Raw genomic sequence first — 22,325 nt, 5'->3', positions numbered from 1 at the left:
TGAAACCAACTGAGATTGTTTTGGCTTGCTCTTGACACAACCAATGCCACTTTTTTCCTCTCAGTAAATTAGATTGACCTTTATGTGGCCTAGATGCTAATGCAACTTGCATAGTTGGTTTGGCTAGATTTTCATTTAATTGGAATATTTATTAGGAAGGGATAGAGTTTGCTTGATACTGTTTGCTCAGGTCCACAGACTTACCCATATGCTTTCTTACTGAACAAGTCAGCTCTTACTTCCTTGGTTGGGTTAATAATTATAAATCACCGGGAAGAAATTCATGTTAATGACATCTCAGGCAGATCATACAGGACAGCCAAACATCTGGCAGATCTGGTGAGGGGAGTCCCATTGCCTTGTATCATGTAGACAAAACAAGCAGCTGAGAAGCTTTTTCACTTTTTAGGGGGCTCTCTGCTGTTATATCAACATAGCCCTTGCTCTAGATCCCACAGTAAATATCTATATATGCATATAGATAAACCGTGAGTACCACAAAATATATCTAATCTGAGAAAAATTGTTGCCTGCTTCATTTTCAAATGACATGACATTTAGGAATAAAGAAAATTTAAGAATGGAAACACAGAGACAGTAAGATACGAATCAAGGTGTAATTTAAGGTAGGAGTCAGTTTTTTGAAGTGTGGTGATATCAATATTCAACTCAATCCGGGTTGTATGTGTATATTCCAGCTGAATGGAGGGCTCATTAGAGGGATTGGCAGTCTACTGGGTTGTGGTCATGTGCTTCTAAATGATTTTTGTTACAAAGTCTTGTCAGTAAATTACTTTAAGCAACAGAATGTAACTGGAGAGTTCAGTTCTTGCTACATCTTTTGAATAATGTGTGTCTCACTCTCAGCTTGATGATAAGGGTAGATACAAGGTATTGAGAAAGAGTTCAGGCCTTTAGTCTTAAACTGAAGACAATTTTACCCCGTTGTCTTATGTCTCGTGCCAACATAGAATGTGCTTTTTGATTTTAAAACTAAGGATAATTTGTGTGATTTAGAAAAATGGAGAAATGAAGAAAAAACAGACATGAAGATGGCACACAGAGACGGTGTTAGAAACATATGATAATGACACATTATAGACTTTGAAAACTCAACTCTTTGTTTCTGAATAATAACAGTTAAAAAATTCCTAATGATTAGACTGGTCCTGTGCTTTTCTCCCCCTTCTATTTCACATAGAAGAAAAAAAACTAGTAGTAGTCAAATAATGTACTGTTATGACAGACTAGGTTAAGCCAGAGGTTAGTTAATATGGGTCTTATGAAGGATGATGATTAGGAAGCTGAAGGAGAACAGATGTTGCACTAACTACAATGAGGAGATTCTCTGTGAAGTGTCTGCCAACTGAATTTTAAAGATGTGAAAGCCTTATCTGTCTGTCATTATCAAAAGCATCAAAGCCCCTTTTCAGAGAGATACCAAGCTTACTAAAGGCACTCTCTGACATGGAGAGGATTGTGATCTTTTTGTCTTAACCCAGCTGCTGACAGCATTTATGGCAACACTAGAGTAAAGTCTTCAATCATGGCACACTTGATCCATGACCATGGATCTAGCTTTTCCAGCCTATAGTTGGTAAATCCTGATAAAACACCTCAGAAATAATTCTCTGAAGGGTTTTCAGCATTATTGCTCAACTGGATCCAGTTATGAGAAATCCAAACATGAAATAAACAGTTAAGGCTATTCAATCCAAAACCCCTGAATAGTCATTGTGAACAGATGCTAATCATAAATGGTGAACAATGCTATTAGCAATCATTATCTGGCTGGTACTTTTGAGAGACTGCATTTGCAAAGAGTGCACCCAGGATAATGATCTCATTTAGAAAGAAAGCAGCAGCTTGCTGATTATAGGTTCAGTCCTACCTTGTGTTTGAGACACTGCATGACAGGATTTCAAAAGCTGTTTGTACAAAAATAGTAATGTCAAAATTGAGTCATACAACACAAAGCAAATAAAATAAATGAGTACTGAAGTGAATTGAAGAAATGGATGCAGAAACCATATGCAGAAAAATAAAAGGTTAATAAAACATGTGTCTGCCCATTAATGAAAAACTTCCCCAGGCTGGCATCAATGGGAAAATAGTTGGTCTTAGAAGCAAAGAGTTTCCCCTTTCTTCCTACTCTAGAGACTTCAGATCATACACCTTTATTTAAGCAAGACCTCTTATAACTCTACTTGATAAAAGACTAGTGAAAATAAAAAAAGGAATTAAAACTCAGGTTTCAATGGCCAGATAGAACTCTTGGGCATGAGAGCACTGCAGCTATTAATGGTACTTAATAGACTAACTCAGGGAAAAGAGGAATGGGTGTAGAGCAAAAGAGGTTGATACTAATTAGAATGCAATTGAATTTGTGTCAGGAAAATCCCTGCTATTGTTATCTGAAGTCTTTTAATGGATTCCTCCCCTGAATATATCTGCATTGTTGAAAAGTGAAGACTTGCATCAGAATCCTGAACCAGGACTAAAAGCTGTGAGGTAGTCTTCACATTCAGGGCTAAGCCCTTACTCTGGAAACATGTCTAGTCCTAGGCTTCACTACTGAAGAAGCATGTTGGGAACAGGACCAACAGGAGAGCAAGAAAGATGATTAAAGGGAAAAATTACTTGAAAATTTTAAAGCAACCCTTTTATATTTTACCTGGGGGGGTCTAGTAAGAGTTTTCAAGTAAATATTGGGGATTACTTGACCAAAGCAGGATTGAGAACAACTATTCCACTTTCACTAAATTTAGGGTAGTGTTCATGCGGTCCTGTGAGGGATCCAGTTTAGAGACAAGAACCCATTTCCTAACTGTGAGGGCTGGGAATCTTTATAGGTTTTACTAAAGGTTAAAGTATGATAAGACTTAGAGCTGGAAGGTCATCTAGTCTAATCCCTCTCTTTTTACAGATCAGGAAACTGAGGCCCAGAGACATTACAAGATTTGCCCAAGATCATACAGATAGATAGTCAGGAGCAGGGTCAGGATTCAAACTCAAATCCTGATTCCAAATCTAGCCTATGTTAAATTAGACCATGAATCATTGTAGAAACATCTCTAGAAGTCCTAAAATTCAGAATAAATCCTCATCTGCAGATATCTGTGGCCTCCCTTGAATTTGACAATGTAATCTACTACAACATTTCCGTATAGCATTTCCCTACAATTATTTCACCTCCCTTAAGCTCTGTGATTGTGGTAACTGTATAGTCTTTTATATTTTCTTTCTTCCTCCCTCTCTCCATCCTCCTATCTCTAAAATTCTCTATCCAGTTGTGCTTAGAAAAGTTTGCTATGTACTGAATTACAACTTGATGCATTTGAAATTGTTAAACATAGGAATGCTAGAAAATACCCTCGGTAGGTATGGGCTAAGTTCTATTGTTGCTTAGGCAAGGTTTATATTGCTATAGCTACAAGTATATATGTAAATATCATAAAAAGGTATTTTGTTGTGCTTTGTAAAATTTGAACATTTGATTGAACCTCAGTGTCTGTATGACCTATGCTTATGTGACCCAAATTAACACTTAGTTGGCAGGGGACTTTTGATATTAAAAGGAAACGTGTGGAAATTTAAAACAAAAATAATACTACCACAAGATGACCAGATATATAAAACTACACTAAAAATAAAAAATTTAAGGCAAAACCTCTACAATAGTTTGAAATATTTTCATACTGGGAAATAATTGCAATGATTTTATTTTTCTTTTGTGCTCTAACTAGATATAGGATTAAAAGCATTGGCTAACTAAATTGGTGGGTCTGTGCTTATAGCTTTAAGAAGTATATCCATTTTTAAGCTCAGTATAATGATAAATAATTCTACCTTTTTACAATTTCATTTATGTCTATTACACTAAGCAATAATGCATTCAATATAGTTTCTTAATTTATTCAACTTCTAGGTTTTTCTTTAAAACAATACCTTTATTCTTGTTTTTAACAATACTCTCTCTAATCCCTCAATCCCTTCCTTCCAATTTCACATTTGTGGACACTCAATCTTAAGAAAAATAGGTGCGCACTCTCTCTCTCCCTCCCTCTCTCTTCTTCCCTCTCTCTCTCTTTCCCTCCATCTTTTCTTTCTCTCTCTCCCCCCACTTCCCTCTCTCCTATATGCACATATACAAACACACATATACAAATATAGGCATATACATGACAATTATGGGGATCTAGGTGACTTGCAACTCATTATTCTCTTTTTTTGAAAAATGTTTCAATTAAAAATGAAAAGGAAATAGGGTAATTGATAAAGTCTTGCAATTAATACACCTATCAAAATGTGACAGGTATATCAAGAGTAGTGTGTTGATTAAATTAGCAGTGGCATAGTACACTGGATAAGAAATCAAGGAAAAGAGTTTTGGTCTTGGCTCTGCTACTAAGCTGTATAACCTTCTATAGGCCTCAATTTCCACATTTGTAAGATGAAGGGGTTGGATGTGATGGTCTTAAATATTTCTACCAGCTCTAATATTTTATTAGAAAACATCCTACATTAATTAAGGGGAAATTTTAAAAGAACCTTATTGTCTCTTTTCTGGATTATTTAGTATATATTTAAATACTCCAAGGCCACTGGCAAAATGGGATATGAAAATTTCCAACTGTACATGGATGTCTAGACATCTTCAGAAGCATAACTAAGAATTTTTGAACCTATAGCAAGCTATAGCTCAGATATAGATTTTGACGAATTATTCTTACTAATTTGACACCAAGATCATTTATTTCTGTATTTTCAAAGGGCTAAAAATGTTATTAACACCTTCCATATATCAATAATTTTCAGCAACAAAGCCCTAGTTACCGTGTCCTCCTGATGATGGTGTTAGAAATTACACACACCATAATTCAGAGCTCATATTTTTCTTCCAAGAATCAGTGAACCCTTAGTCAAACAATTTTAAAGATTGTCTTTGCCATATTGCTCCTCAATACGAATTACTTGATCCTGGAGAAGTAATGTATTATTGGTAGAAATATGACTCCATAAAAGTCTTCTACAAAGAACAAACACAAAGGTTTTTTGGGAAGCTTCCATACTTTTAATGAAAAACAGATTTAGTCACTACAACACTGCTGAATCTTACAGATTGAACTCTCAACTGTTGCTTATGGTCATATTATCTTAATTTATAATTAAACAGGCAATATAGTGTAGTGGAAAGAGCACTGGATTGTGAGTCAGGAGGACTAGATTCTAGTCCTGACTGTTTCACAAATTAGCTGTGTGACCTTGGGAAATCACTTCATCTCTGTCTTTGTTTCTTCATCTGACAAGAAAGCATTGGATGAGATGATTTCTAAGGTCCTTTTAAGCTCTAACAGTCTGTTTCCATTAAATGATGTTGCTGGAGCCTCTTTTGCTTGGATTCCACCTACAAGTGCTTGTTTGCCTGTAGAAGATGAAGATCCACCTGAAAATGCCTCCAGAGCAGTCTATTGCCTTTTAAAGCAAAGACTTTTGTCTTTGATGACCATGAAGTATCCTTATCTGAATTTTCTCTTTGAGTTATTCCTCTTGATCACCCCAGAACTGTCATAATATCTACTGGCTTATTTTCCCCATTCCCTTTCCTTCTAAACACCAATATTTTCCATCTCTTCTTGGTACAATGGTGGAAAGTACAACCTCTTCAAATCACCATTTCTTAGTGTTTCTAATAGGAATGGCCTCACTACAAAAAAAGATAGTCAAAATTGTCTTTATACTGTAAAATGGCTTATTTATTTTATACCTTTTCAGGTAAAATACCTGCTCATTCTGTTTTTCCAGGACTTCTAGATGTTCAAGTTGAACTTTTTTCAACTGATCCATTTCTTTTGACTGTTTCATTGCAAGCTGCAAGTAAGACAGTAGTAAATTACATTCAGAACATAGGTTGTGTTTTCAAAGTGATAGATGACTGATTGTCAGATACATTAAAGGAGATAATGAAAGTGTATGGGAACTGAAGATTTTTAAAAAGAGAAGTTTTGTTTATAGGGACAATCCATGGCTGGAACTTGGTTTAATTTTCTGAAAGATATAAAGACAAGGTCAAATAATGAACCTAATCTAAAATATTGGTTGGGAGCTACTTTTGCCATTCAGTGGACAGGGCAAAGCCAGAACTGAGATTTCCATATAACTGGGTGATAAGCTGTACAAAAAGAAGAAAAATGTAAAAACAAGTAGCAAGAACTCTTCCATAAGAGCATACATAGGACTTATTCATGAACAAGTCCCCCCCCACCAAATAATACTTACTCTCTTTCTTTCTTCCAGAAATTTTTTAGTGTTACTGCTGTTTAGTTCCCTGACTCTCCTAAAAAAAACCCAAACACAAATATTTGTATTTGTTGACATGATATTGTATACAGTTGATAAAGCATCAAATAAAGGGTACCAGCTTCTAATATATTATCTGGATTTATTTATTCATTTTCTAGAGAACTGATCTGGTTTGTGAATATAATTAAGATTTCTAAATAAATACTAGGATTCATGAGAAACAAAATATGAGTGGAATATGCCTTAAATCCCATTCCACAGACATCAGATCTTTGTGTGCATGTGTGCACGTGTGTGTGTTTGACCTAAGATTACAGAATTGTTTAGATAAAAAAAATTCACTTGCACATAGTTTGATAGCATTTGCTAAAAAGATATCTAAATATAACTTTTAAGAAACTTAAATAATACACACTTTATATCGTTTTAAAATCAGTCTATACCGATTGAGGATTATTAGACCTGGTTTACGTTGGGCATTGCCTTTTGAAAGAGGGTTTGATAAACGAAGAGCACAATAAGACCAATAGATAAACATTTAAATGACTTTAAAATATCATCCCTTAAAAGATCTTACACAGGCCATTAACTACAAAGGCTGCCCCAAATTATTCTGAATAAGTGAGGTTTTACTATAATTATAGTACTTAAAGTTTCTGAATAACATGTACAATGATTTCTTGCTGGAGTGCCTCCCCATGAATAACCAAAGAGGAATGCGTTAACTGAATACTTAAGAATGAGGTGCTACAATATGAATCAAGAAAGTGGAGCTTATATTTAAAAGAATGATGACTTTAAGACCTTCAGAGTAACAAACATGCATGACATCTCTTGATGGGGAAATGCAAAATGGGAAAAATAAAGATCTTAAACACAATAGATCAGAGAATTCCAAGATCCTAAGTCCCTGAATCCCTGATTTAGAAAATCCAGACACCAGCAAAATTAGGGGAGGTTATAAATAAGATAATAATGAGGACATAAATATGAATAATAACTCAAGGAATATTGGTCAAATTCCATTACAATGAAAATTTCCTCCTCTCCCTCCTGTCTTCCCCACAGGGATACCAAAAGTTTTAAAGTCACAGTGATAGATTTTTATATTCTAAACATTTATAAAAACAGTAAATTCTAGAAAAGGAAAAACAAATGAGGTGGTACTTTAGCATTCATCCTAGTAAGATCTGGCCTCTATTAACAACATAGATATGAATAATTTATTATATTAATTTGGAATTGTAATTAACTAATATTGTTAAATATTTTTAGTTTTTTATTATTTTAAAATTCATGAAATTGTTTGGCAACATCATTTAAGGTAAATAGCTATCATAAATGATTTTAAATTAGTTTGGAATGTGCTGAAATTAATATCCTGCTTACATGTGTTACATGAGATTTCTGATGATGAAAAGAGATCATTTCTCTAGCATGTCATCCCAGGATGTAGAATTCTTTAAACCATTACAAAAATGCAGTGTCCATGAAGTAAATGTATTAATATTCAAATACTCATATTCTTTAATATAGAAGAGAATCCTTAATTTAATACATATCCTAAAAGAATCACCCATCTTAGATCTCTACCTAACCACAGCCTAAAGCAAGAAGCATACTTTAAGCAACTTATTCCCAAATATTTCACAGGCTAAGTAGTCAAGATTTTTGGCATCTTCTAAAAAATGACCTGTAAAATGTCCATGAGATAACTATCACTGATGTCTTAATAGAGTGCTTCAAGAGCACAATAAAATGGAAAGGATTAGTTTTTATCCCTAGGAGCTCATGACTTTGAAGTGCATTTTCTGTGGATTAATGACAAACTTTGCTGTGGGTCATTAACCTCAGCCACAGGGCCACCTTCTAGCCCGTCATTAGTTCTCCAGCAGAAGCCCTATGTGGATATCATTATTGGTGGACGAATCTAGAGTTTTATCTAAAGCCTTAAAATCACTTTAGGCCTGATGATATGTGAACTCCTAGATGTCTCTGGGGGCAGATGACAAACTTCAGAGAAGGAGGTACCAAAGGTTATTACCTCAGTGATGCTCCCTAACAACTGGAGCAACCAGAAGGATAAAAAGGCTGTTATTAACTCTCCTTACAAGTCAAAGGATAAACCAAGTGGTAAGACAGGCAACAAATCATCACTTGCATGATCAGCAAAGTGAGAAGTAGTGTGGAAGAAGTAAAATGACTAGATGCATGTGTGGCCCTTAGCACTGAACAATCATAGCAAAGAACAAAATGATACCACAGCCTCAGTTGTACGCCTTCATAGCAGTGATGAGAAGCAGAGAATACAATGAGCCCCAAACCTATATATTTTATTTCCAAATCAGAGAACATTTTCTTCTTTGGTGTGTATAAGTAGTAAGTCAATTCCATACCTCCTCACAGTAAGCAGTCTTCACTTACCTCTCTCTTTCTGCTTTGTTTTTGATTGACTTGTCTTGACTGATGGCTTTGCTGTTTTCCATGGAAATCTTGGCCTGATTGGCACGCATTTCCTTGCATTCTCTAGACACAGGGAGGGCATGCTTTGAATTTTTTAGGTTCACTAATGATTTTTATTTATCTTCTTAGGTTACTACTCTGCGTGGTACCCATTCTTTACTTCAGGAGTAATAGCAATAGAGTCATTTGTAATAGTATGTCTGCCTATCTTAGGCTTACTGTTGCACCTTAGGTTCATACAGTAGTAGCTATTTTAAGGGTCATTGGTGGGCTTGGGAAGTATAGAACAAGACTACATCTCCAAAAAGTGTGATTCAGGTATACCCTATACTGTTTTATTCCCACTGAATCCAAATAAATCTCTACTGGATTGAAAAAAGGATGGAATTATGTTTTGTGAGTGAATATGATACAAATGTTTGCAACCATCAACAACTCACCTCTGATGATTTAGTCTAGGAAAGGGCATAGAGACATAGGTAGAGATAGGAACAATCCTATATGTCCACAAAGATGTGTTAAATCAGGATTCTTAACCTTTTTGTGTCATGGACCCTTTGGAAGTCTGGTGAAGCCTAAGGACCCCTTAGGACCCAGAATAATGTTTTTGAACACATAAAATTCAATACATAGGATAACAAAATAAACCAATTATATTGAAATATAGTTATTAAAATATTTTACAATAGTTTTTAAAATTATATTTTATTTTTTTCTGTGGATAAAAAAATCTGTCTTCACACCCTTTACCCCAGTCTTTCTCCTCCCCTCCTTGAGAACTAAAGAAAAACAAGTCATGTTAAAAAGATGTATAATAAATCAAATGTCCCATTGGCCATGGCAAAAAAAAAATTACCTCTCAAAATATTAAAATAAAAACAAGTTCATGTACATCAGGTCAAGAACACCTATGTAAAATCATGTAAATGTGTGATTAAAGACACATGTGTACATATATGTGTGTGTACATGTATGTATATGTGTGTCTATATGCATGTGTATATATGCATAAGTGTGCATATATGTGCATGTATACATATACACATGTGTATATGTGTAAACATTTACACATACATATATGTATATACACACATACACACAAACATATAAACACTTCAAGATTTCCATGCTCTATGATTCCATCCATGGCATGAGATCCAGCCATTGACACATACCACAAACCTTCTGTGACTAGTCTGAGTATGCCTGTGACTGATTCTGGAAATAAGCCTTTTTGAACTTTGCTAAATTGGGCCTGAAAAAACAGACTTACCAGGCCCGCGTAACCATACATCACCAAGACCAAACTATGAATATATCAGAGACATTCTTAAAACTATAGAATATATGCTAATAAATACTTGTGTCCAACACACAGCCACTTCTTGGGGGTTTACAGAGCACAACCTGAAAATCCCTGGATCTGATTACAGCCAGCATACAGTATCTACATTAGCTTTCTAGACACACTATTACCATAGTTCTGAGCCAATAAAGAATTGTGAATCTTTTGGTTAGATGTCTGCTAAACTCATAAAAAGCTAAGTGACTGATTAGATAACCTATGAGGAATATGCCAACCTTAAATCTATAATTAGAAATTTTGTAGGCAATATAATGCCTATTATTGGGGGCAGCTAGATGGGATAGTGAATAAAGCACCATGCCAGGAATTAGGAAGACTCATCTTTATGGATTCAAATCTAGTTTCAGACAATTACTACTCGTGTGACCCTTGGCAAGTCATTAAACTTTATTTGCCTCAGTTTTCTCATCTGTAAAATGAGCTGGAGAAGGAAATGGCAAACCACTCCAGTATCTTCGCCAAGAAAATATCCAGTGGGGTCACAAGGAGTCAGATACGACTGAACGACAACTCAACCAATAGGGTGGTATATGTGCTCGACTTCTTGGAAAGTAGGTTAGTGTATATTATCACTACAGAAATAATGCTACCTCATGTTCACTTAGAGAAGCAGTATCGGGCAGCAGAAAGTTGATCTCAAAGCAAGGAAGATCTACCTAGGTTCAAGTCCCACATGGTGAATGTGTGACACTGAGCAAGTTACTTAACACAGTGCTCTGAGATGTTTAAGGCTCCAAGTTTCAAAGAAGATGCCAACTTGCATTGGTTCAGGGAGTTTCTCCATCTGGAGGTCCTTATATCAATAAAATCACACATCCAAGAGCTATCCTCATCCTTAGCCTATGTTTGCAAAAGTGCTTTATAGTTTCTAGAGTGCTTTCACTTAATGTAGTATAGCAGAAATGTCAATGATTTGTGAGTCAAAGGGCCAAGATTCAAATCATGCTCTGTTATTTATCACATTTGTTACCTTGGGTCACATAACCTCTTTGGATCTTTGTTTCCTAACCAATAAAATGAGGGGCTATGACTAGATAATATCTAAGTTTCCTTCTGGTTTTAAATCTATGATTCTATTATCTAATTCAGGGCAGCTAGATGATGCAGTGGATAGAGTGCCAGGCCTCTCATCTTCCTGAGTTCTAATTTGGCCTTAGATGCTTACTGGCTGTGTGAACCTGGGCAAGTCACTTAACTCTGTTTGCCTCAATTTCTCATCTCTCAAATGAGCTGCAGAAGGAAATGGCAAACCACTCCAGTATCTTTGCCAAGAATAACCCAAGTGCGATCTGAAAGAATCAGACAGGACTAAAAATGTCTGAACAAAACTATCTAATTGAATTGTCATGATGATCCTGTGAGATAGTAAGGCCAAGTATTATTATTCCTGTACTACACAAAATGAGGATAACTGACCTTGTTCAAGAGAATACAACTAGAAAGAGTCAAAGCCAAGACCATAATCTAGGACTACAGATGCTGAGATGAGTGTTCTTTTCTCCATACTATGTAAGATTCAGTGATGCTAATTTATTGACATAAGCAACAACAAACACTATTAAAGTGAAAATAGCTCATATTTCTGAAAGAAGTTTTGTGGCTCATCGTTGTGTGGAAAAGTAATACTACTTCTGATACGAATGCAAGTTTAAGGGAAATCAGAGCTTTTCTGCTGTTCAGGTGAAGACCGATGACACTGAAGAATTAGTTTTAAATCGCTTCTTTTTCCATTACACTTACTGTTTGAGGCTTATATTTCTTATTCATTCAAGTACAGAAAGATCGCAAGAGATATAGAATTTACTTGCAGTACCCTGTTCTGTGAAGTACCTTAAAAATAACAGGAAAGGAAAAAAAAAACACCCTGGTATCATAGCAACAATCAAAAGCGGAATACTTACTGGTGCTCTCTGCATATTGAATCAAGAACATTTCTTACAGACTAAGAAAAATTACTTTTTTCTATTCTAGGGAGAGGGAAATTTTATACTTTAAGTGGGATTAGGGGATAGACCATTAAGCTATGAAATTTTCTAGGGGCTAAATTTAATTTCCTAAAGTCCTACTTACCCCACTGTGGCATGGACATGCAGTTGTGTTCTCCTATGTTGTCAGTTTGAGCTCTGTTAGGTCCTACAAGAGGCAGGGGGTAGAACACCAGACCAGAAGTCTGGAAGAGTTGAGTTCAAATCTGGCCTCAGATACTTACTAGCTATGTGACCCTGGGAAAGTCACTTAACCTTTGCTGCCTCATTTTCCTCCACTGTAAAATGAGGATAACAGAAAGTACTTTGCAAGCTCATTGACAGGATCAAATGAGATATTTGTAAAGCATTTAGCACAGTGCCTGCCCCTTGGTAGGGCCTTTCCCTACCAAGCTGTAAAGGCTTTGGGTATGGGACTAGCAACACAATGTGTGTTGTCCAAGGACCACCCTAGCTAAGATAAGGAAGCTCAAGTAGAATCAGAACCTTAAGCCTGCATAAATGTATTTTTCTTAAAGATAATTTGAAATGGATGAAAAGACCTGATGGTAGATTAACTATTGTTTACTAGAAGAAACTTTGGGAAAATAAATTTCCATGGGAAAGAATGCTATCTCTAGGCAGAACAATGGAAAATGCTTGATCAACTTGCAATATTTGTTGCTAGAATGTTCTAATCAAAACTTGGGCTCTGTGACCTGCTAGATATCCATCATCAGTCTCCTTATTTATATCTTCCTTTCCCAGCGTTGTATAATCTGTCATTTGTTTTTCAACTCTGTGCCATCCTTAATCCAGTTTTAAGAGTTCACATTAGTCAATCATTATTGGCTTAAAAGAGGAGCATGGATATTTGAATGTTATGGTCCTGTCCTTTCCTTTAGCAAGAAATAAAATATCATGTTGACCTAGTCAGAAAAAAAAAGTTGGAGTATGGGTTAAGTTCTTCAACATTCATCCCCAGAAGAATTGATATCAGGAGATGTATTTTTTCAAACATGGCAATTCTCAATGGATTGCAATCTATATGCATGGAGAAGATGTGCAAACTGATGAAAGAATGACTCTTTCAAGGCATGAAAGTCTTGTTCATTCATATGTATTCACCCCAAATAATGAGCAAATACAAAAAAGGGTAAAAAATTCACATGACTGTGTCTCTTTGTGTAAAATGGAGTAGAGGATAATTATGAGAATGTTCAACTGAAACATCAAGATAATAGAAATAAGTGGTGGTTTGGGATTTTATTTTTGTCTTGAATTAGCTGCATAAAATATCACTCACTCTCTGTTGCATTATGTGTTTAACACAACCTAAAAATGTAGCAAAGGTCATGACTGTTAATAATTGCTTAAAATAAATAGTGATTAGAAACATGTAAATTTAATTTGAATCAGACATTGGCATCATTAATAGCCAAGTGATTTCTGCTGGAGAAGAATGTATTTGGTAACCATTTCCTATGGTTTTTGAGAGACCCAGTGAGTGCGGCTACACTGGCCATCTAGACAAACACTAACAATCACCCACCTCTAGCACTTCACAATTATGTGAAGAAGGTAGGATCTGGCAAAATCAAAAGACTTTATCCACGTGGACTTCAAGAAAACTACTTTCTCTAATTTCCTTGAAATGAGAATGAGCTACCAAGGGAGACTAGAGAACAATGAACTGTTTTATTTCCTTACAAAATAGTTCAAAATCAATAGACCGAGAAACTCATTTTAAAGCATCCCTGTTACTATTTGTAGTGTAAAATATTCTGTACTCAGTTTAATCACGTTAAAAAAACACACCAGAAAACAAAGTTCACCACACATTTGTCAATGCAGTCACAGCATGAGAATGTAATTATAATATGAAGGAGATGTAGATAACAGTGTCAACTCAATCATTTGGGAGTTATCTGATTTGTGCATCATCTGTGTTTCTTTTTCTTCTTTCCTCTTTGGATTCCTGCTTTCTGGCTATTTTGAGTATATTATGAGTAAATCAAAGGAAGAGAAACTCAAATAAATTATTTTAGCTATTTGTTAGCAACCAGGATAAAGAGTTGGTGGAGAAAGAAGGCAAAATTATATAAACTAAGTTTTTCAGAATCTACAGATTTTGGCTATCCATGTTCTATTAGATCCTATTAGCAGGGATAAGCAAGAATTGGACTAACAAATCAACGATGCAATCTCTTACTGACTTAATTCTTCCAGTGTCTTTGATGTTCTCTGACACTTCTTTGTTCAGAGAAAGAAATGACAGACCATCTAGCCATTTGAATACCTGATGGAGAATATTTAGTCTTTTTAGGTACCTTTGCAATATTAAAAGAACAAGAGGCAGGCCTTTAGTCCATTGGGTAGGTGCTCTCTTAGCACAGTGCCTGGCATACAGTAAATGCCTAATAAATGTTTGCTGCCTTGCCTTGCTTTTAAAAGATTTCTGGGAAAACACAGATCAGAGCTGCCTAGGATAAAAATATGTTGAAGGGCTGTAATCTGCACTTATGGAGTGAGCATCTACACACGCACAAACTTACAACTTCATCAAAGTATCAAGGGAATCCTAACCAAGTTGTGCTAAGAGGCATCTTGGAACACATATTAAAGTTTATGGCCTTGTTTGCAAGAGAGGGAGTTTACTTGTGCCATTTGCCTGCATCAAAAACCTGACTGAGGAAAAGTCACCTAAGCTACGAGAGATTTTACTTGCTAATAGGAACAGTCAAATTACTCAACATTGTTCCAATTCTGCATGGAATGGCTAAATATTTTTATAGGTTTCAAAGGAAAGAGGTATCTATTACTATCAGTGAGAAAAAATCAACAGTGTTACTATATTTTTTAACACCCACAGTTTGAATTCAAATCTGGCTTCAGACCCTTACTAACTGTGTGACCTTGGGCAAATCACCCAACCTCTCTGTATGGCTCCAGTTCCTTCTCTGTGAAATGGGGGTAATGATAACACCTACCTCCCAGAGTTGTCAGGAAACTAAAATGCATTAAGATTTATAAGCACACTGCAAACCCTAAAGTACTATATAAATGCTATCTCCTTTTCTTCCTCTTCCTCTCTTCCTTCTTTCTTTCTCCTTTTCCTCACATTAATTCTAATCATCTAATCATCTAATCTAATCATTCTTCCTCACTGCTCCAAGGTAGTTACTCCAAGATGGAGTTGGTCTTCTTCCTCTTTATATGTCTGTCATAAATTTCCCTCTTCTCTCTGTCAATCTAAATCCTCATTTTGTTCATGGCCCAGGTTATGGTGTACCTCCTTTTTAGAGCCTCTTCCTGACTGTTGCAGTTCACATTGATTTTTCCTTCCTCTGAACTTCCTTAGCAACTTATTTATTCCATTCATATGATATTTATTATATACTAATTTGTTCTGTTTCTCTTTTCAGGGGTATATTTTTGTCTCCTTAGTTCCCTAAAAGGGAAGGAATCACATCTGACGCTTGCACAGTTTTTGGTAGACAATGATGGCTAATAAATATTTATTGAAGGAATGAATGAAATAAATATATAATCAATGTGTAATCAACAAACACGATGAGTAAATGATACATATAATATAATATATGAAATAAATAATAAATCTATGCTCTTGACTCAATGACCATCCATTGTTCTGAAAACAAACAAACCAAGGCAGTATGGGGCTGGATGTCCAGAGTAGGGGTACAATGCAGCTTCCTGAATTCATCAATAAAATCTGAAGCCTGAGTATAAAGTACAACCATGGGAGTAATTTTCCTGTGCTGTGACTTCAAACTTACCTGTCATGGGAAAGTTTCAGCTGCTGAGTTTGCTGCTCATGAGCACTGATCAGTAGTTTTTTCAGGAGATCACACTGCTGGCTGAGGTGCAGATCCCGGATTTCTTGCTCCTCAGCACTGTGGGTATTGATCATTTCTGACCACTCTTTGGTATGCTGGGCTACAATCTCTTTTACCTGTTCAAGGAAAAGGAGAGAGTTCCACTGGAATCCTCATGGATCAGTTATGATAGTTATGATCAAGGATGGATTTCCAGAAAGAAGGTACCATGGCAATTGTGAGAGGTTTGGATTGTTTGTTTTTGGTCTATATTTGTGTCTTGTTCTCTTGGTCATTTGGGAACAGCTAAATTCCTCTTGGCTTTTCATTTAGTTTGAATAATCATAAGGTAAGAAGCAGCATAGAATACTGGGTAGCCTTAGATTCTAGAAGACCCGGGTTGATTATTCACTCACTCAATCAATAAATATTTATTAAGCACATATTATGTGCCAGGTACTGAACTAAGGGTTGGGGATACAAATAGTGGCAAAAGACAGTTCCTGCCCTCAAGGAGCTTACACTCTAATGGGAGAGACAATATGCAAACTAATACATACAAAGTAAACTATATGCAAGAAAAATAGGAAATAATTAAAAGAGGGAAGGCACTGGAATTAAGAGGTACTGGGCAGAGCTTCCTATAGATTGTGGGATTTTGGTTGAGACTTAAAGGAAGCTTGTGCTATCAGTGGTCAGATTCATGTACTACTTATGACAGTGTCCCAGTGTCCCAGTCAACTTTCTAAGATGATAAATTGTTATATAGCAGTCACCAATCTGCATTGATAGAAGGAGTTTCCTTACTGCAATAAAATCACAGATACTTCTGCCAATAATTCTACAGATGTAATAAATGTGATTAACTTAGACCCTTCCCAGTCAAGAAATTAGACTTTTGAGGGAAAATTATTGTTTACAGGTTGTTACTGGGACCCCCACCCCATTACAATAAGTCAGGATTATTCAAAGGGGCCAATCTGAATCAAGTGTTCCATTAAGCCGCAGAGATAGCATACCATGGCTCTTACTAGTCGTTATGGCTATTTCTTCTCTGATTTCCCCAAGTTGGTCCATTTTTGTTCAATATTCTTGAATGTATTCATTAAGTTGGAGTTGAATGGGGCAGTGGCAGTGAAAACTTATTGGGAATTCTTTCATTAGTGCTTTCGACTGATAAACAACAAACTGGGTTATCCCTCATTTACGGTTGCTTTTGATGAATACCTTGGAAAATCCAAGTGTATTTTGTTATAAAATGCCAGATCAGACAATATTTTAGGTCCAGAATGATAGGAAGGAAAAACTAAAATAATTAAGGCACTCAAGATTCAAATCTCCATTCTGCTCAAACTAAGCACATGAAGTTCCTCGGTTTGGTGGTTAGAGAATGCTAATTCAGGTGTGTGGATCCAGTCTTCTGATGCACTCTGACCTACACTGGAGCAGTACTGTTTGAATGACTATGGATTGATCTCGTTGTCAATAATATAATGTCAAACATCACATAAACCTTGAGGTCTGTCTAGGAAAATTACTGGAGGAATGTAGTCATTATATAGAGATGAGAGAAAATTTTCTTTGGGAAAATGAAAAAAAAAAGGTTCTTTTTCACTAGAACAAAACTAATTTAAATGATCAACTTTGGGGTGGGGATTGGGTAAGTAGAACAAGTCTCAAATAACTCCTCCATTTGTTTGCATGACTTTCATAGAAAATCAAGTATCCTTCTGCTTGGAGAGTTTTCAGAACAAACAAGCTGTGAAATAAGCAAGAGAAGCTCTTTTGTTCCATCATTCTGCATGCATCATTTGTATCATTTTATAAAAATAAACTTCTGCTGGCCTCATTCTCATCTGTGTATGCCCACTGGCAAAACTGGCGTATTTTCTTACCTTAGATTTATGATCTGATGTTAATGTCTGAATTTTAATTTCAGTTTCTTTCTTCATTTCGAGACAATTACTTCCTCTAGAAAGGAAATATTTGCCAGAAGTTATATATTTTTCCATCCAATTGGCTTTTGCTAAAAAGATTTCTAGTGAATACAATATGTTCATCAAACATGAAATGTTATGGCTTACGTGAATAACATTTTTCCGTAATATATTACACCTTACAAATATTATTGGTATAATGATTATTCAATTTAACCACTTCACAATGAGATGCCTTTAGACCCAATAATTATTCCATTTTTAGGGGTCTGTCATTGTGAGAGTTTCCATTTTGGATCCTATTATTCCTTTTTTTTTGCACTTTGCCAATAAAACTCACATTGGACTGAAAATTGGCAAATAAGCCTTGTCAGTCTTGAAATGAATTTTTATTTATGTTCCTTTGGTTTTAAAGCCAGCATCTATCTTTAAAATGTCCAACATGGGAAAAATACAGCATTTTATTTGGTGTTAGCATAATTTTTTCTTCTCTATTCTGAGCAAAAAATGTGCTTATAATTATTTATTCCAGTTCCTGGCCTGGCTTGGTCATCTTCTTCCCCCTTCATATCTAAAGTTCTTAAGTGAACTAGCTTTGAAATAATTTCTTATTACAGTGGTTTTCCTCTTGGAATATACATATTGTTCCATGAATAGCCAAACTTGGACTCAGATCCTAGGGAGGTAAATGAGCCATCCCTTTTCAGATGCATTTGCTGAGATTTAAGACACAATATTGAATCACTGAACTTATGTAGTTCTTAGTGACCATTTTATCACATTTTCACATTAAATCTTGTATTATAGTTATTTGTGAACATTTCTTCTCTTTCCTACTAGACTATACTTCTTATAAGGACAAGGACTATGTGTTCTTTGTGGTTACCATAGTGTCATGCACATGGACACTCAACAAATATTTGTAGAATGACTACTTTGGCCCAGGGGTTTAGGTAGGGAGAGAGAGAGAGAGAGAGAGAGAGAGAGAGAGAGAGAGAGAGAGAGAGAGAGAGAAAGAGAGAGAGAGAGAGAGAGAGAAAGAGAGAGAGAGAGAGAGAGAGAGAGAGAGAGAGAGAGAGAGAGAGAGAAAGAGAGAGCTGGATCCATTTGATAGTCTGGTGAAACCTGTGGATACCTCAGAATGATTTTTTTTAAATCATAATTAAAGGAAATGCTAAATTTCAATTAGAGGTTAGTGAACATAAAGGTGAATTTTTCCTATCCAAGTTCACAGACCTTCTGAAATCTATCCACAATTTGGGAGGGAGGAGTCCTTGGACCCCAAGGTTGGGAATCCCTCTTTAGACTGTCCATCACATTTTGAATAGATAGTATCTCCTAAATTAGAATAAATTGATTGAATTCTAGAAACTGTGATCTCAACTGATTGGAAAAATCTTAACCTCTCATTCTTTTTTTTCTGCTTAACTTGATGTTCATTGAAAACGAATGTGCTTGAATTTTACCTGGTTCTGCATTACTAAATTTACTTGTCTCTAACTGATACTATCATCCATCCATTGCTACTAAGTATATACGACATATCTAATCAGGGAAATTCCTTTATGATTAACAATCCATGAGCAAAACTCTTCTTCCTTATTATAGTTAATTGATCTTGCCATCTATTTTCTATTCATGTTAAGAGTTTCTTATGTTCTTGAATTTTCTGTCTTCCTCCATGTTCTGGGTTCACCCTCCCCACATTCAGGTGTACTTGGTGGAATGCCCTAAGGTTAATGCACAACATGAGACACAATTCTTGTATAATCAGCCAACAACTTCAATGTAGCTGGATGTACTTCCTCTTTGCAATTTTCTTCAGTCCCTGTAGTGTTGAGAGTGCAGATAGGATACTAAATTAATAGGAAAATTTCCATTAATTCTGGAAGAATTTTCTGCCTGAAACATTTCCCGTAACTAAGGAGCTGTCCCTGACCATCAAACTTAGCAGTTTTGTCAAGAAGGTAAATAGCTTTAGGGTTTATTTATACTTTAATCTATCATCAGGTAATTTAACCAAATAGATATCCAGTTTGGACATCCAAGCCCACATCACTTATTTTTCCCCTCGTAACTTCTTCTTTCATTTGGATTATCAAGGTAACTGGCTTAATGTTTGACTTCCTTATGGGCAGGAGCAGCCTACCTACACTTAATACTGTGTAGGCTTAGCAATAGTTGGGGTTTAAAGAGTTCTATAGAGGTAGTGTTGAATCTACTTTAATTTTTTCCATTTCATTCAATAGTGTCTTATTTATTAAGAACACCGTCAAGTGCTTTAGCTCAACTGATGTTGAAAATAAATTCAAATCATATTAGAGATAATGATTCTTCCCCCTACCCCCATCTAGATTCAACGATGCAGACAGAAAATAATACACTCTTGGGGGAATTATTTGCAGAAGAGTGATAAAGGCAGGCTGTACAGATTAAGCAGTTCTACAAGTTATCTTGGGTAGCAAGATAGGTGGCACAGTGGGTAGAGTGCCAGGCCTGGAGTCAGGAAGACCTATCTTTCTGAGTTCAAAACTGGCCCCAGACACTTACTAGCTGTGTGTTCCTGGGAAAGTCACTTAATTCTGTCTGTTTCAGTTTCTTCATCTGTAAAAAGAGTTGGAGAAGGAAATGGCAAACCACTCCAGTATCTTTGCCAAAAATACCTCAAATGGGGTCATAAGAGTCAGACATGATTGAAAAATGCCTGAACAACAATAAACCAGTTATCTATTAATTTATGCATATCATTAATTTGTTAGAGAGGTAGTATGGCCAAGTGGATTCATAACTGGGCTTGTGATCTGATCTGTCATTGGAGGGAGTTTCCATGCTAGTGAAATCACACATTTTTGATGTATATAGTATAATTGTACACTTAAAGAAGGTAGCCAAGGAGAGATTTTTCTAATTAGCACATCCTACTATCTATCAAAACAGTACACATAATTATAGGTGCCTATAAATAAGAACCATTTACCCTTTAATTTAAATGAATTACAAAACTTGTTCATTTCAAGGCCATACAATTTTAGTCCCCTGAGGGCAGGAACTATTTCTTTTTTCTATCTCATATTCCCGAGGCAGAGCACAGTGTAGGTACTTAATGTTTGTTAAACTGATGTCATTATATCAAATCTAGGGAAGCAGAACTTAAGAAGCAGGTACTCCAAAGTGAAAAGATCTTATTTATTATGTTTGCATGACTGTAGTTTTCTAAAATCACCTGAAATAAACCCAAGGGTTTATCCGCAAAAACTTAAGTGGAAAGCAAAGCCTCCACCAAACACTCCCTACCATCCCTCACTTGAAGGGTTATAGGAATCAGCAGGCAGTTGAAGAAGGCAGGGAAACACAAAAGAAGGTCCAGAATGAAACACATAGCAGCATCAGAAGATGTTTCCATTGTTTGTAGCAAAGGCATTGAAAAAATGTTAGGAGCTTTTATCTTGAATAGACAGAATTTAAAGCACCTTTAGTGAGATTCTCCTTAAGATTTCCTAGGAAAGCCTGCTGACTCCATGACCTGTTATTATGGTGCTTAAATGACTGAGTATCTCGTTTTCAAAGAACAAATCAGCAATGAGTTTTAATGACTAAAACTGTGTAACTGAATGTGAACACAGTTCACAACTGGATATGAACACAGCTCTTCTGCAAAGTCAACAGTTAGCTGGTGTGCTAAAAAATTAAATAAGGGACTTTTCTTCCTGAGCAAGACAGAAAAATCTGGGTTTTTGAGGAGAAAAGGAGACAACATTACCCCTTCTTCTTCATTGCTTTCTCTAAGATTTTCTCATGAGACAACTTCTCCTTGTCATACTGAGCCACAATTTTGTCAACTTGTGTACAGTGTAACTTCTGCATGGTACTGTGTTCCTACAAAAAGAGCAAGACAATTAGTAGCTTGGACTTTCAAGGTGACACTAGAGTGGTCTGCATGAGGAAATTCTGGAAACAATATCCTGCCTGTAGAACTTTGGCTGGCTACACCTTTTCTTTCCATTGGCTTCACAGAGCTCTATCAAACAAAGGAATTAATGTTGAGGGAAAATCCGAGGGCTACAGGATAGGATGGCAAGTGCAACCTAGTATCCAATGAAGGAATCCTGTCTACAAAATCCCTAACAATTTATCATCCAACCCCTATGGATAAAGAGGTGTCTTTCCTGATACCTTCAATGATACCTCTCCTCCTTCTATAATTTCCATGTATGTAGACATTGGCAGCTACATGGCACAGTGGATAGAGTGCTGGGCCTAGAGTTAGGCAGACCTGAGTTCAATCCAGCCTTAGCCACTTGCTAGCTGTGTGACCCTGGGCAAGTCCTGTAACCCTTTTTTGCGTCAGTTGCCTCATCTATAAAATGAGCTAAAAAAAGGAAATGGCAAACCATTTCAGTATCTTTGGCAAGAAAAGCCTAAATGAGGTCACATAGAGTCTGACATGACTGAA

The 22,325-nt window shown here is 36.0% G+C and overlaps 1 protein-coding gene across 1 annotated transcript in view; it reads right to left on the bottom strand.

Moving 5' to 3' along the window:
- The window catches only part of PLCB4 (phospholipase C beta 4), a 159,558-nt gene that overhangs the window by 1,824 nt on the left and 135,409 nt on the right, over nucleotides 1–22,325 (bottom strand). Inside the window, exons 28-34 of the mRNA XM_036751602.1 lie at nucleotides 21,633–21,748; nucleotides 17,831–17,906; nucleotides 15,897–16,072; nucleotides 8,728–8,829; nucleotides 6,280–6,337; nucleotides 5,785–5,871; nucleotides 1,892–1,928 (exon numbers count right to left, since the gene is read on the bottom strand). Of these exons, the coding sequence (XP_036607497.1) occupies nucleotides 1,892–1,928; nucleotides 5,785–5,871; nucleotides 6,280–6,337; nucleotides 8,728–8,829; nucleotides 15,897–16,072; nucleotides 17,831–17,906; nucleotides 21,633–21,748 (652 nt within the window). The remainder of the gene's footprint in view (nucleotides 1–1,891; nucleotides 1,929–5,784; nucleotides 5,872–6,279; nucleotides 6,338–8,727; nucleotides 8,830–15,896; nucleotides 16,073–17,830; nucleotides 17,907–21,632; nucleotides 21,749–22,325) is intronic.

Source organism: Trichosurus vulpecula, chromosome 3, assembly GCF_011100635.1.
Source record: "Trichosurus vulpecula isolate mTriVul1 chromosome 3, mTriVul1.pri, whole genome shotgun sequence".
NCBI lineage: Eukaryota > Metazoa > Chordata > Mammalia > Diprotodontia > Phalangeridae > Trichosurus > Trichosurus vulpecula.
The sequence above is the reverse complement of the archived record's forward strand: the minus strand, read 5'-3'. Positions and strand labels throughout refer to the sequence as shown.